Genomic DNA, 17,069 nt, shown 5'->3' on the forward strand with positions numbered 1-17,069 from the left:
GCTATTGAAATAAATGAAAACATATAGCTTGCGAAAATAATTGACACGAAATTAATTAACCGCGATATTGGAATGAAATTAGAAATGATTTTAATCAAGCAATTGAAGGAGAGACTTGATTATTATAAAAGATACATTGTACCACCGTTAACACATAAAAATGATCCTGCTTCAAACCATTCTAAGTTCGGTGGATATTGGACGCCAGGCTGGTGCTGACGTAAACTAAAACTGGTCTCGATTTCACAAAAAGTCGTAAGTGTAAATTTGATCGTAAGTAATGACGTCATAAACTAAAATAGCATTGTGACGTCATGATTTACGATCAATTTCACGCTTACGACTTTTTGTGAAACCGACGCCGGATATCTGGTTTTGATTTTTATTATATTATTTTATCCTAGCTAGTCATGATTTATTTACCTCAATTACGCTACTTTTCATTTTGTATCAGTGGTGTATGTAGCTAGCGTATGAACTTTATATATGTTACCTATAATCAAAATATTGCTCTTGTCGCACAAAACAATTGTGCATTTCCTTACTATTCCATAAAAAACTGATAAATTAATCAATTTCAAACTATAGTGTTCGCACAATGTTTACGTCAGTCATTTTTACCATGTTTATCAGCACTATTATGATTATTATATCCGAGTATTGGTTGGAATTAAGTGTCCATCTACTTCTTTTTCTGATAATGTCATTTGTTATACGGACATTCCTATTAGACCTTTTCACCTATATAGATAAGGCTCAGCGACAGTTTTGATTGAACAGTATTTTATACCTAATTCGTGCAGTTAAAGCTGTTATACTAAATTGCCACGAGAAGGATGACAGCATTTTGGACTAATGTTATACAAATACGCCTCATACGCTGCCTAAAATGTTTATTTTTAATAGCAAGATCTTATTGAACCGCCTTGGCGATCTCAGGGTTGCGTGCTTGCCTCTATTACAGAAGGTCGTGGTATCAACAACTTTTTGTCTGTGTTTTTAGTCATATCTTATTATTTTAAATCCTGATCTTAACGTGTCTTCACAAAGTTCAAGACAAATATTGAAGTTTGTGTCTTCTTTGTTAAAGTGATTTAAGTTGTATGTAACAATCGATGCCAATTGATATGATATTAGTGCAATACAGTCCATATAAATGTATCATTGAAATTAAAACTATAAGAGACCACACTCTATCATAAAAAGTCGTTTAAATACAAAAAGTATTGGTAATATAATTATTGCAAATTCAGGTATGCTGTATATGCGTTGCAGAAAGCGACTTCTGATGAACAGCATTGAAACCAGATATGCAGGAATTACACGATCCAAACGTAAATTGTATGCAAGAAGTATACAAAACCATAAATATCGAAATCTGAAACCAAATCAAGCACCAAAAGTATGTCTAGATTATTTAAAGCCAGTTTGCATCATAAGGAATGGTGCAAACGTATCTTAGGGTTTTAGTATTGTGTGTTACGACCAAATGATCTCATTGTTTTTTTTTAATTGATGTGTAGTTAGTAGTATGAAAAGAAGACAATAATTGCTTTCTAATGGAAGGTCCTTAAAAGCATCGAAATCTTTTTTTGCTGTTTAAGATCTTCCCCACATTACCTTACTGTAATCCTTTTGATTCTTATCATTTTTTTCTTCCGTGACTTCTCATAATGGATATGACAAGGAACGTAAGCGAAAAATTGTTACGACGCTTCAGGCTATAAATCTAAATGACTAGGGCTATGAGTGATGGACTTGCGGGAAAATGATAGATTAGCGCGCCTTGATTTATCTCCCCTTTCATGTATTTGCTGTTTTTGCATCTATAAGAAAATCTTATATAGATAGAGACAATCTGAAAATGAATAATGTTTGTATGGTACTTGGCCAACAAAAATGTCCCGTCGGTCAAAACGGTCAAACTATTTCTTGTATGAGTTATCTAACTTTAACCGAAATCAGTTTCCGTCATTTTTTTTTAATTTTGAAAACGTAAGGCGTAGAAATATACACGAAGAAAGGTCATCGGTTTGTGAAGGTTTCATTCAATAAACATCACCTATACATTAACATACACATTGTCATATACATGCATATTAACATTACCATGCATATTAACATTACCATGCATATTAACATTACTATGCACATAAACATTACCATGCACATTAACATTACCATGCATATTGATTTCCCTTGCATATCAACATTACTATACCCTTAGCATTATAATGAACATTAATATTACAATGCATATTAACATTATCATGCTCACTAACATTACCACGCATATGAACATGACCGTACATTTACAAATTCAGAAAAGAAATAAAAAAACTGTGAATAGACCTTAACTAGTCCGATATAGGAGTAAAAAAGAAGTACTGACACAAATAAAAAAAAAATTGAAAATTTTAGAATTTTTTAAAATGGTATTTTAGTTACTTTGTGTATGTCTATTTTCCATGTCTGGTCTTTGTCCCTGGATTACATTCTTTTGATTACTGCTATAACCTTGGTTCCCTTGATTACTCTTTGAAATACCACTATCAAGTCAAGGCAAGACAAGTTTATTTTGCTAACTCAGGCACAATTAAGTTCTACAAAAGCAATGTATATGCAAGTATTTGACAATGTGGCAAACAGTAAGAAAGAAAACATGGATATCAACAGCTTAAATGAAAATCAACAAATATGTCAAAAACGTGAAAATATTTTCCATCGTAGAAAACGAATCTCTCCCTAAGGTCCTTTCTAAAAGTTCCAAGTACCGTGAACCACGCTACATAAATTAGAAATATCACAACTCAGACGTTATGTCAGAGCTTTCCGTAATTATGCATACTTTTTGCATCGCGCTTTACTTCTTACAATTAGGCCTCTGGAACAGGATTATGTTGACACAAAATTGAAATAATCACTACAGAAGTTTTATGGTCATCATCATGAACTCGTGGATCGTTGCAGTGTTTCCATCTGAACCATGAGAACCGACATTTTTATCATGTCATAGTTTTCTTTGGCTTTTTCGTCTACCCTAGACTTGACGTTTATGAACAGCTCGGTAGGTATTTCTAGAAAAGCAGAGGACGCTAACCCTACCGGTGTACCTGGTTCATGCTTCCAGTTTAATTATTGTTTGTGTCGGTCTGTTTTCTATGTTTGGTCTTTGTCTATGAATAACATTTCTTAATTCCCACTAGAATCTAGGTTCCCTTGATAACTCTTTAAATACTAACGGATAGTATGATCTAAAACTGACCGTTCACTTGGGATATTAGAGGATACAATTACTCCTGAAAAAAGAAAAAAAAAAAAAAACAATCAAAAAAAAAAAAAAAAAAAAAAAAGAGAGAGAATCTTATTACTAAATATTTAATTTTTTGATGCCTTTGACTGTCTATTTTTGATTACTTTTAACCTTGTAAAACCTAACGCTATATTGCTTGTGTCCATTAAAACACATATACTGCCGTTATAGGTATACTGATGTTTATTTGACCTCGATTTATGAACAGCGATTTTTTTAAATAGATACATAAAATAATAGTCATCTTTTAACTCTAGTCCTCCAGCCCTGCTGCCGCTTGGTATCAACAAGGATTCCGTTTCCTCTAAAAAGATCTCAGCAGCAGAATACATATTTTGTCGCAATCGATCGACTTCTTTTAAACCAAATACCTAATAGAGAAAATCGTACGGATTCATTTTATCATATTAGAACTATTGTCTCTTCTGGAAGCGATAAAATGTGCAGAAGGAGTCAGTTTTTTTGTATTTAAAGAAATTCAATTTCTTTTTACTTTATGATTACAAAATGGTTATCGTATTATCCAATCTGCTTCCCTGGTCAATATCGTTAGCGACTCTAGGATCGCTAAAATATAGACTCAGGTCACCAGCGGCGGATATGCACAATATATGACTAAATTGCCGCTTATGAAATAAAGTAAAAAAAAAAAACAAGTTGAAAGTATCTAAATTAACATATTCATTGTGAATTTGTATCGAATGGTAATCTAAGTAATTTGAAAGAAGTATTTAAACGTTGCTTTTTTTTTTTAAATTTGAATATTAGAACGTATAAAATAATTAATCAACCGGTATATTCACCCCGCAATGGAAGTGGGAGGTTTGGCACGCTGTAAAACCTAGATTTTACCTAACATTTCGTTTTGAAGTGCCTGTACCAAGTCAGTACTATTGCGGTACCAGCTACTCCGGTGATGTACTATCTATTTTGTCAGATTCATTTTAGACTTGACTTAATTATGGATCGAAAGAGTATTCGGTAATTTTGTTGTTACCCTTATTACAAAGACTTTCTGTCTACAACTAAAACAGTTTGCAAGATTAGAATATAATAGAGTTATCTCCCCTACTCATAGTACATTCTAAGTAATTCGTTCTATTCCTATCTGTGACGGAAAAGTGTCAAAATCAGAAACCTTTCAGAAAAGAAATGTTAAAAATAAATACAAAAACACACAATAATAAGGAATCCATTCATATCATGTGCAACAAATTTTTAATTTTATGTGAAATGGTACTGAATAAGTTAATTAGATTGAAATAAAAAGTAAACTTAGTTGGTATTACAAAGTTGATATAGTCGTTATAAAAATTTAGCTAGGCTTCCGTCCTGCTATTAGTATTCTCTACGCAAAAACTACTACCGCTGCTCTGACCTTTAAAATAACCTATAACGACGAGCAATACGTACAAAATGAAAGGTTAATTCATAAGCAAAACTACACTGAGAGTTGATCATTAACTCTTTCTAATGCCCTACTTTACACGGGTTTTGAAAAGGAATACACGGAATAACGAAATATCAAAGTGCAGCAAAATTCCAACGGCCAAAACTACAAAGGAAAGTGTACTCAAACATCATAGACACCACACTCGGTTAGACATGAAAGCAACTGAAACTTAAAGTTTAGGTAATATGGAGTCCCACAAAACAAGAGTGGTGTCAAGTGCTCCTGAAGGGTATGCAAATCATGTTAAAATGATTGGTAGTATAATCCCACTCGAGGAATAAGTTGGGTATTGGAATATCCTTGTCTGTTCGTCCGTCATACGATCCATCTCCCCTCAACAAATAATTAATTTCAAATCATCTTTGATATTTTAACTCTAACTTTGCGAACACATTAAACAATGCCAAATATATTTTCTATAAGGGCTCGTTTGAAATATGATTGTCAAATGTCTAAGACTACTTGACGCCACAAATTGATATTGAGACAATTTTTTGTATCAATCATAATTCAAATTTTGTATAATTCTTACATGTACAATGTGAAATACTAATCTTTGTCCCCTTTTTACGAAGAATCTGGCGTAGCATGACTTTATAATAACGCGGAAAGTCTGTCGTAACGTCTCTCACACGCTGAACTAAAATGTGATCTTCTATACCATCAAACTGGTTCTTGCTAATGTTGAAGCACCAGAATTTTCAGTAAATGGTACCCTCAGAAACCTATAGGACCCTGCTCATGTCGAAAACTGTAAATTTTGACTATAAGACCTACGAGTACTTTCTTTGGAGTGTCAAATTCTAGAGTATTTATTGTCCTTGGTGGTTAGTTTTTTTCCTAATGTTAAGCATTCCGTTCTAATTTTCTTCATTTTCCCTTGTTCTTTACGCCTAAGCATTCCATGTCGTAAATTGAAAGCTGCCCAATAATATCTAGGCACAGTTTTTTACCTTGAAGGATTTTTCAAATCTTTTGAGTCCTAGATTTCTTAGAATGTCTTCCATGTTAACAAAATGGACGTCATAAAAAACTGAACCGCGCAGACAAGTTCTGGTTGGTATTTTCGTCATTAGATATTGCTTACATAACGTAAATAAAAAGGCCCAAAACGTTATATATCGAAATATAGTAAAAAGGAAAAGACCTCATATATATATATATATATATATATATATATATATATATATATATATATATATATATATATATATATATATATATATATATATATATATATATATATAAAAACACTGAGCGTAAAAATAAATCCACATAACGTAAAATATATGATGAAAAAACATAATCATAAAACGACAGATCCTAAAAACGTAAATGGCAGAATGTAAAGGAAAAAACAAAATAACGTAATGACGTTACTACATGACGTGGATACAAAATAACGCAATGACGTCACTACATGACGTGGATACAAAATAACGTAATGACGTTACTACATGACGTGGATACAAAATAACGTAATGACGTTACTACATGACGTGGACACAAAATGTAATCATTAAACCACGCAAGTAATATAAAAGTGACAGCACACAAATAAATGTGTATCTCATCAGACTGCGTAGGCGTTCCTTCATACTATATGAATATATGAAACTATCTAGCTCTGTATGAAAGGTTTCGCTCGCCGTCACTTCCTGTCAGTCTAAAACCAGGCTCTCATTGCTTCCAAGAATATCACTTTATTTCTCATTGACTACCTTATAATGACATCGCCCACTATTATCTTAAAATGTATAAAATATTAACCAACCTTTTCTCGTTATATTGTTTGTATAATACAAAGTAGCACAAAAACACTTAGGTTCAATCATAGTATTTTTAATAAAACAACCTACTGCGAAAATAAAAAGTGTTATACTTGAATATTACAATTATCACATTCCAAAACCGCTACAAGGTCACAATGTGGATTTTCTCTTTAATTGAGGTCATATTGTAGGACGCCGATCACTGACTGAAACGACAATGTGTTGATAATACTATACACATGATACACTGAAAGATGTAATAGGATAAAAAAATATCTTGATCGATTTTCAGTGATTTATTTATTCACATAGATCATTCATATCTGAAATGTAAGTATTTAACGTACGCCTTCATGTAATGAGCATAAAAATTCCAAACTAATTTTAAATCTAATGTTTAATTATAATTCAGGGCACTTCCTGAAACTGATTTCTATTTATATTACAGATTGCCTTGATATAAGAAGTAATAAGCTATAATGTAAAACTGTATTATTATCATATTATATATGTTTGATTCTTCAACATGTTAGTTTACATTACTGTTTGTTTGTATTGTCATTGCCATTGGACCATAACCATGTTTTGGATTATGAGTTTGTGTCAATAAAGAATTTGAATTTGTAATTTCAGAAGATTTTACATAAGATTTTAGAATGGTGCTTGTTTATATTGTTGACATAGTTATTTAGATGACTTCTTACTTTACATGTTTTCCTGGGAAACCCGTTCTTAAGTATCAGTATTTGTAAGAATCGTGAAAATTCTGTTAAATGTGAGAAACCAAAAATAGACTTCACATATTTTTATTTAAGTTGTAGGTCTTTATGATGAAATGCAAAATTATCCATTCCAATCTATCTGCTCTTAGGAGATAATCCACATTGAAAATCCAACAGTTTTTATTGTGTTTTATTGTCATTTACATAGTTATCTCTACTTAACAGATAATCAGATGTTCTTAATGTGTGCAGATATTTGTTTTATGTTTTTGTTTGTCTATTTGTTTGTTTTTGGTTTTTTAGTGGTGGGGTTATTTGCTATCGTCTGTGAGTCTAATTTGGGCCTCAAAAGTCCTTTAAACCTGACCACAGGTGTGTTTGTGGTCGAAGATACATTGGGTACGAATATAGCGGGGTATAAGAAATTATATTAATAAATGAAAATTATGCAAGTCTTTTTTATTGTATGTCTCCATCTGGGATCTGTATTTCAGCGCGCATGTTATATGTTATATATGTTGCTCACATTTCATGATTATACAGACTAGGGCTATGGCACTTTCGTATGTAATGTTAACGCTGGTAGCTGTATTAGTTGTTGTCTCGGCGGACCAAAAGCCAAACATTTTATTTATAGTTGCTGATGATTTAGGTAAGTAGTACGTTTCTATTTTTTTGTATCCAAATATCTTGATTTTTTTATAACTCTTTCATATCAGACTGATTTTGCAGATCTGTCCTTTATCAAAGATGTCGTACATTTTAGTGATTGAAACGCGGGCCATATTCTACTTCAACAAAGCCAAGGGAATAATTATATTCAGAGATTCAATATGTTTTCATAAGCACTTTTGAACAAATGTGATTTCAATGGTTTTTTCTTTGCTTAACTTTGAGATCAGTTACTTTACTAAACGTGTAAATTAAAATAGCGAAGCCTCGGCGTTTTCATTCTTTTTTTTTAGCCAACAAAATGATCAATATTATTCGTATGTTGACTTTTTTATTGGTCGACGTTATTACCTTTAATAAAATGATGACAATCAAACTAAATGATGCAGTTGATAACACGTTCTTACAGATTATTACGATGTATGACACAATCAATATAACTTGTGACGTTAATTTTCCGATTATTAACTTTCCATCCACAGGTTGGAATGATGTTGGATTTCACAATCCTGATATAATATCCCCTAACATCGACTACTTTGCAAAGAATGGAATGATATTAAACCACTCGTATGTACAACCAGTATGCACACCGTAAGTTGTTGTGATTAGTATACAATATTTTGCTTGCAAATGCTTTCACAATGAAAATTAGTTCATTTTATAATTTCCCAGGAACCGCCTTTTTGTTCATTTTGATACGTTCATCTAAACGTGTATCTTTGATATTCAGTATGGATTTTTGGGTAAATACTAGTATACATAATGTTTTTTTTGTAGATCGAGAAATGCGTTTTTGTCTGGTTTTTATCCATTCAAGTCTGGTTTGCAGGTATGTTTTTTTAAATTAATGCCATGCAGGAAAGCATGCAATTAACCAAATACGGAATTAATATGTTTAAGTACACGCGAAGAAGTGCCACGCTTGAAGATCGTACGTACTACTGCTTCGTGATGATGTTTGTATGAATAATACTTTATATGCTTATCAAGCGTTACAATGTAATCATTATTCGCGCATTGTCATATGTAAGTCGATTATCTTACGATTTACGCACGAATTTGTAATTTCAATTAATATAAATATAGGATGTTGTGCTGTGTGTAGCTTATAATTATTTACATATATATTATGTTAAGTACTGGAAGCATTTAAGGAGAAGTCGCTGGTGATGTTAGAATTTTTGTTCCGCAGAAAAGGGTTCTAATTTTTTTTAATACCACGAAATGCTCGATTTAATATTTGAAAACCAACACACCAAAAAAAAAAAAAAAAATAAAAAAAAAATAAAAATAAATAAATAATAATAATAAAAAAAAATAAATAAATAAAAATGATTATTCTGTTTGTCCTGTTACAGAACCGGTTGATTTCACCTCATACTCCGTCATTTACACCATTAAATCGCATTTTTCTTCCTCAGAAACTAAAAGGACTTGGTTAACACCCCATGCAACAGGAAAATAAGGGGAAATAGTATAGTGCATGTTTAATTTTAATTTATAGAAATATGTTTTGTTTCTGTCAGTTTTCACGCGACAGGCTAATAAATACTTATAAGAACTTGAGCATTTGTGTAGGAGCACGTTTATGATTAATTTTTCACTCTCACTTCTTGACGTTTTAGCGCGGAGCATTGCTACCACAAGCACCATCATGTGCACCACTGAACAGAACATTTCTTCCACAGAAACTGAAAGATCTTGGATACAATACACATATTATTGGAAAGTAATGCATAGATACCTGTATACCCTTTTGTGATCGTATCATTATGATTGCGTCTGTTGTGTAAACTGAAAAAAAATAAAATCTCACATTTGTTTTTAGTTATTTGAAAATAAAGCAAGATTTTTCTCAAATTTAAAAATATGTATGGAGGCAAAAATGGCAGAATTGAAATTGATATTATTACATACATACCATGAATTAAATATTTGCATTTATACTATGAATGATATATTTAATATATTTATTTAGCTTCTAGATTTGTTATTTTCTGAAAAAGAATTGACGAAATAATTGGGCCAACTCTGCCTTTTTCTGATTATAAAAAAAACATACCATTACTCGTGGATGCTTTTAATTTGGATTTCTGTACGGGCCATTGATTTCGAAAATTTTGAACATGATATACATGTAATCTATACTTTAACTAACAACACTTTTTACACGAGTTATGAACAAGTTTTAGTACGATACAGTTGCATTTATCTTACAATTTCCACTCACTTATGAAATTGGATCATTTTTGGGAAATGTGTTATACTTAGGTGGCATCTTGGTATGTGTAAATGGGAATGTACTCCAACATACAGAGGGTTTGATACATTTTATGGATATTACAATGGTCAAGAAGACTACTTTAACTATACTATTTGTAAGTATATCAACGTGCATTTATGACGAAATGAAATCGAAATTAGACCATAATAAAACCAAACTTTTTTTCACACTTTATGATAATTTAACCAAGATAATTGCTGATGCGCGGAACAAAATAAGAGAATAACCGTTTAAGTATTATACGTGGTTGGAACATTTTCGTCTTCTTCATATCTATATTTTTCTTTCTTTTGTTTGGGCAATTTTAAACTTGGCTCCTTACATTTCATTCTTCTCGCTATTTTTGGCCTTTCGTCATCCTGGATTTGGTCTACCTAGAATCTTGAATCCTGTTCCTCTTTTACCTGATCTATTTAGGAATAAAAACAGCCATACTTATTAATTACTGCTAATACATGTTTACGAAAATGATTTATATTATGAAAGCTGACGTCTTTATATTTGACAGTAGGCGGATCAGACTTTCGAGATAACAAGAAACCAGTAAAACCAGACACATATTCAACGGTAAGTTGCCGTAGTAACTATTCGGGCTTATTCAACCGTAAGTTTTTGTAGTAACCACTCTGGATTTATAAACGGAATGAACGGTGGTTTGCCGTTATAACTATCATCAGTATTTTGTCATAGTTACAGCCATGGAAATGTATACATAGCTTGCAAATCAACTATTGAAGAAAAAAAATCATTTCAGAAGTAACACGCTTTCTGATTGGATAAATTTGGTACTTTATCTCATAGACCAAATATTGTATGACAGACGTCATAATCTTTTTCAATGATTTACTCGTTGAATTTGGATACTAAAATTAAATTATAAGGAATTACTGTAATATATTTGTTGGTCTATATGAAAAAACCTCAATGCTCGTTGTCCACACTTGAAAATAATCTACTACGCAGGTTCTTAAGTGTGCACTACGTGATTGAGGTTATTTCTTCATAGACCGAAAAATAATACAACAGTCATTCTTTACATAATTAAACAAAATAATATGTAATTCTTAATATTTCTTTCAGTTTGCATACGCTCGTCGTGCTGATCAAATTATATCCGGCCATGATAAAAACAAACCCATGTTTCTGTATTTGCCATTCCAATCTGTTCATGCGCCTATACAGGTAGAGTATATATTTACATATTTACTTTCAATGTGCCATTACCTAAACATTGGTTAAACATTCTTACTATCTGGGCTGGTAATTGTATAACAAAGAATCGTACACAACGCGAAAACATTAGCTTTAGGGCTCAAGCTTGTTTGTGTTTATAAGAAAAATAACAAAGGTGTTCTTCATTCAAAATAATTCAAAATCTTTTTAGCTTTTTACAATTATAAAAAAAACACGATTGTAAGTAAACGTCGGTGATTTCAACGTTTTTTTCAATCGCATTGAATATTCGTGTTCACCTGAATCGTTTTGTTATCATACAATACAAAAAAGATAATTGTAAATGCTGACTGTAAAGTCACCTATAAAACAGAAAAAACACCAGTTCTAAAGACTTGAACAGATATACTAGACATACACGACATGCTGCATAATTGCGGATTTATTTCGAATTTTGAAAATGAAAGTCCTATTATCTGTATGCGCGAAAAACCCTACAAAGACTTGTATTAAGAATGTAGCTGTTCAGTTAACTATATGTGAGTCGCACATATCACATTTTATTTATTATTGGTTATATTCAAATGCATCTGGATGTACTCACTAACGTTTACCGAAGTTAATCAAGTCAAAGGCATGCCACAATTTTTTCGTTGTCCTAAATTATGTTTCTATAAATAACATTTGAACTCTTTTAGTCTTAACAGTTTAATAGTTTAACATTTTTTCTTAAACTCATAGGTTCCAAAATATTACGAAGATATGTACAATAATATAAAGAACAAAGGAAGAAGACAGTTTTCAGGCAGGGTTTTTACACACACACACACACACACACACACACACACACACACACACACATATATATAGAAGAGTCTGAAAAATTCCCATCGATGTAAGAACTGTCAAATTTGCGATGCAAATTTTTGGTCGTTCCCTCCGCGGGACTCGAACTCGCACCGCGCCCTAGACCACTCAACCAGCTAAAAATATAGCTTTCGCTGATAAACAAGTAAATATAACGTCTCAGAATGTGAAGACCCAATGTATATGCAGTAACATTTGTGTAAAAAACTACTCCACTCCGTGTCATTATATTAACGTGCTTATCAGGTTTTTAGAAGTTTGAGTAACTGTTTTAGTAGATTAACAACTCTTGGTAACATCAAATAATTACTCGGTCGAATATTCAACATTTTTTAATAAAACTTCAGAATTACCGGGCTTAATAGCTTAACACTTGTAATTTATCACAAACATTTCTTACTACATTAAATCCGGCTGAAACCGAACCCTGAATAATCCGAAAACTTGTCAAACCAGACATCTCTGAATGATTCTAATAGCAATTTAACACGTTCCAAAGTCCCGATTTTTCCCGTCTTGCTTACACGCTCTATTTTTACAGGTATGGTCACTGCTATGGATGATGCAATTGGTAACGTCACAGAATCATTGAAGAGAAATGGAATGTTTGAAAATACACTGATTATATTTACAGCTGACGTAAGACCTCTATTTCTATTACTGCTAGAATTAACTTTGATTACTGATTTACCTCATTATGGAATTACCACTAGAGTTTTATTACTTATATTGTCATGTCCTTATTTTATCCCGCACCAAAACTTTCAAAATTTTTCATTTGTTACTTTGTTAGTGATATTTGGACAATTTCATGTTCTGTGTTGTATGTGTATATCTTTATACTTGGAACATTATATAGTGATTACCTTTCTAATCTTGGTTCTTTAGTTCAAATATCTTGTTCCATTATTTCTTTCTATCTCTAATGTTTTGTTTGAACCGAATATTAGTGTTGATTTAGATCATTCAACCTCATCAGATATAATTGTAAGAGCTTTGAATCATTCCATATTAAATTAAGACACTGCCTATGGAAGACGGTATTCATACTGTAGATCAAACCCCATCAAACAAATAATGCTTTTTCGGTTCAAATACATGTATGCTATAATTTTATTGATTGATAGTCCTGTCTTTATTCAGATATGTAAATTTTAGAAAATATTAGATTCATATCCCGCTAAAATCAACAAAATCAAACCTTATCATGAATAATAACTCTTTCAAAGTGCCAATTTCACATATATTCTCATCACTTATTGTCTTGGAAGCGCAACAACGAAATGAACAGTATGAGTGTTGGTGTGTTCTGTTACTGTTTCTGCAATATCATGCTGGACCATTGAGGTACAATTTCATTGAAATGCACTGAAAATAAACATTTCAAGGGCAGATAACTCGGTCAAAAACCTCATTTTTAAAGATTCTATTGAAAAGATTTCTGCGCAAATCAAGTGATGCAGAGATCAAATGATGGTCTTTGCAAAGAGAGAAAGTATCCTTGAGTGAAATTATATTGTCAGATCAGTGCGGTTTTGACATGCATGTTTCTGATTTTTTCCATTTTACATTATTCTTACAAACACTTACACATCAAAGTATTTCATTAAGTTTAGATGTTTTTATTTCATATTCTCAATTTCAGAATGGTGGTTGGCCTCAGTTTTACGGCAACAACTATCCTTTACGAGGATCTAAGATAACAGTTTATGAAGGGGGAACTCGAGCAGCTGCCTTTGTTTACGGAGCTGGATTAAAGAAACAGAAGACTGTTTTTGAAGGGTAAGACTTATTTGTAACATAATTTACAGAAAAATAATTGTTCTCCTTGATTATTTATGGTAAGAATAAGCATGCTGCTGATGAAAGGTGACTTCTTTGAATTCGTGTACAGCATATAAAAAATTGCGATATATATTAAATTAGTAACTTTGGTATTTGCTATTTTGTTTTATGCAAGCTTTAAAAAACAAATGCTTAATTAAGGAAAGTATTTAAAATAACATGAGAAGAAGAGTTAGTTAAGCTATTTGAATATATTATTTGCCTTAATATTCATATTACGTGAGTATTATAGATATCCGTTGTACGTAGTAATATGTAGTCGTACGATGTTAAAGATAAGATATGATAATAATTTTATGCTTGTACAGCATGATGCATGCAGTTGACTGGATGCCGACTATTTTGGCTGCAGCTGGCGGTGAAGAAGGTAATGTTTGCGGTGTACTGATTTTCAATATTTCCCCGTTGGATAGAAAGGCGCGAAAAGTAGTAATTCGGTAATTTCACTCTTGGACTTTCTCTCGTGAAAACGTCACAACTTTGATATCAATCAATGTTGAAAATGTAGATAAATTATGAAGAAAATCTATATAATAAATAGGATAATCAATTGGTTATCGTGAATAACCAAAATATGATAACTACTACAAAGAACGCTTGAGGATTAAACTCGTTAAATCTAGGCGTTTTTCGGCACCCGTGATGATATTTTTGATATTCACTCGTATTTCCAAATAATTGTCCTATTACTCTTTAAAGAAGGAAACTATTTATGACATCATTTTTCGTGGTTTTTGTGGTTTCATCGAACCCGAACTGAAATTCCAAAAATAATTTAAATTTCAATCTACAACGTAAAAATTGTACTAAATTCCAGGAAATTGAAACCACAAATGAACAAACTACTGAGAAACGATTAAAATTAACACAAAAGAAACGAAATGCCTTCATAATCAGTGGCGGCTCCATGGGGAGCAGGGGCTTGACTCCTTCCTTTTTTGGAAAATTTGCATTCTCCGGACTAAAACTGACAAAAAAGTGTAAATGATATCCTAGCACCCCCTTTTTGTAAGGAACCCCTACTGGCACCCCTTCCTTTCAAGCGTCTAGACCCACCGCTGTGGTAATATATAATATGTTTCTCTTTTCTGTCTGTGTAGTAATGAAAATGGTGGAAAATCAGTTTAGCATTGCCTAAGGTCCAGCAGTTTTAATCATGTGTGAATTACACAACGAACTGGAACGTTTCAATGAAACTGAATGTCTCTTGAATTCTAACTTTCTTTTTGATCGGTTGAAATTTTCCAGTCGCCCAATTTTTCCTGCCTAGGTTCGAATTTTTAACTTACGTCAAACTAATTCTAAATCATTTTTGTTTTACATGTGACAATTCATTATTTTCATTGAAACAGTGCCAGAAATTGATGGAATAAACCACTGGGATAGTTTACGTAACGGGATGAAAACAACAAGGAGGACTGAATTCGTTTACAACCTAGATACTTCATGGCTGCCTATTAATGGTCATGCTGCTATCAGGTGAGTGCTTCCTTAGCCTATTATTAAATTAAATACTTAATTCAATTGCATACATTATTAAATGGTTCAAGTGGTAATAAATAATAAGACACCAACTATTTAATGTGAAATCAAAACACCAAAAACAGCTGTGATGTCTTCCATGCCTAGACCCACTGTTAGTACCTGCATTTTAACATTGCCGCTCTTTCATGTCATTTCATTGTGTAGGTTTTGGACTTCAGTTTAATGTCTTTCACATGATTTGTATTGTATAGTTTAAAATTGACATAAAGCAACACAAAATAATTCAGTCCGTAAGTCTATTCGGTTTCTGATAGTCATTTGTATTACTGCACAATCAAGAGTTGATGATGATAGAGTAGTAGTTCAACACAGGTCGAGTTGGATTGACAACATGCTTCTGATACGACATTCAAATGTTATTGCGCATGGCAGAATCTCTCGGTAAAGGGATTTGGTTACTTTTTCAATAGTTTTTATTTTGAGTACATCTTGTATACAATGTTTTCTTGGACTTGGATCTTCCTACATATTTGATTCGGATGTTGCTGAGTAGAAGTTACTCATTGAAATACATGTACAGCATATCGAAAATTGTAAAGTGAATATGATTTGGATCTGTTATTTACAGAGTCGGTAATTACAAACTGATTGAGGGATATGCTGGTCCTTATAATGGCTGGTACCCTGTTCCGACCTCGGAGGAAGATGGGAAAGTCGAGGAACCAATCGAGTTAGGATATTATCAATTATATGACGTTTTAAGTAAGTTTTATAAATCTTTTGTTGAATCAAAAGGCAAAAAATAAGTTAAATCCAATTCACGATGATATATTGATGCATAACAAGGACTGAATACAAAACACACTTTTGGACAAAAGTTTAGCGGTCTGACTAAAAAATGCCAAAATATCTCGGTTTAAAGACTAAGTTTTTTTACCCAGCATTCGCCAAAATTAGAAACGCAAACATATTTTTTATATCATACTCATTTTAAATCAATTCCAATTGTTATGATTGTTTATTATTCTTTTTTTGGCAAGCATTTTTTATGCTTATTATGCAAGCATTTAAACCGAATAAAAATCACTACGAATGAAGAGATTGGTTAAAAACATGTCATATATACATCTACAAATGCTTACTGCTTTTATTTTTAGATGATCCAAATGAACGGCACAATCTACATTTAAAGGAAATTAATATTTTAAGGCAACTAAAGGAAAGACTAAACAGTTATAAGAAAGATATTGTGCCACCAGTAACGCTAAAGGCTGATCCAAATTCTAACCCTACTAATTATGGCGGATTTTGGACACCAGGGTGGTGCTAATGATGTGGGAATGGATATGATAGTGATTTCAGTAATACCCTTGGAGCCAACCATGAAAATGACGCCGTTTTTTGTTTTTTGGTTGTTGTTGTTTTTTTTTATTTAAAGAAATTGTTTTGGGTGTTTTTCTTTAAAGAGAAATCACACTTT

General features: G+C 32.1%; 1 protein-coding gene across 4 annotated transcripts; it reads left to right on the forward strand.

Moving 5' to 3' along the window:
- The first annotated feature begins 6,712 nt into the window (after window positions 1-6,712).
- On the forward strand, window positions 6,713-17,069 carry LOC148602932 (arylsulfatase B-like). 4 transcript variants are annotated; one of them, XM_088552615.1, is made up of 15 exons: window positions 6,713-6,868; window positions 7,804-7,912; window positions 8,415-8,526; window positions 8,713-8,764; window positions 9,561-9,664; window positions 10,207-10,313; window positions 10,728-10,786; window positions 11,300-11,401; window positions 12,134-12,197; window positions 12,801-12,898; window positions 13,905-14,041; window positions 14,413-14,471; window positions 15,457-15,583; window positions 16,218-16,351; window positions 16,747-17,069. In XM_088552615.1, the coding sequence occupies exons 2-15, from the start codon at window positions 7,813-7,815 to the stop codon at window positions 16,917-16,919; spliced, it is 1,428 nt and encodes a 475-aa protein (XP_088408741.1). In that variant the 5' UTR covers window positions 6,713-6,868; window positions 7,804-7,812; the 3' UTR covers window positions 16,920-17,069. The 4 variants fall into 4 exon arrangements, with proteins under 4 accessions (XP_088408741.1, XP_088408740.1, XP_088408738.1 ...); XM_088552614.1 differs by having other exon boundaries at window positions 6,717-6,868; window positions 7,809-7,912; XM_088552613.1 differs by lacking the exon at window positions 6,713-6,868 and having other exon boundaries at window positions 7,001-7,912.

Source organism: Perna viridis, chromosome 11, assembly GCF_037379345.1.
Source record: "Perna viridis isolate PV_CMFRI_1.1 ecotype Kerala chromosome 11, ASM3737934v1, whole genome shotgun sequence".
Lineage (NCBI taxonomy): Eukaryota > Metazoa > Mollusca > Bivalvia > Mytilida > Mytilidae > Perna > Perna viridis.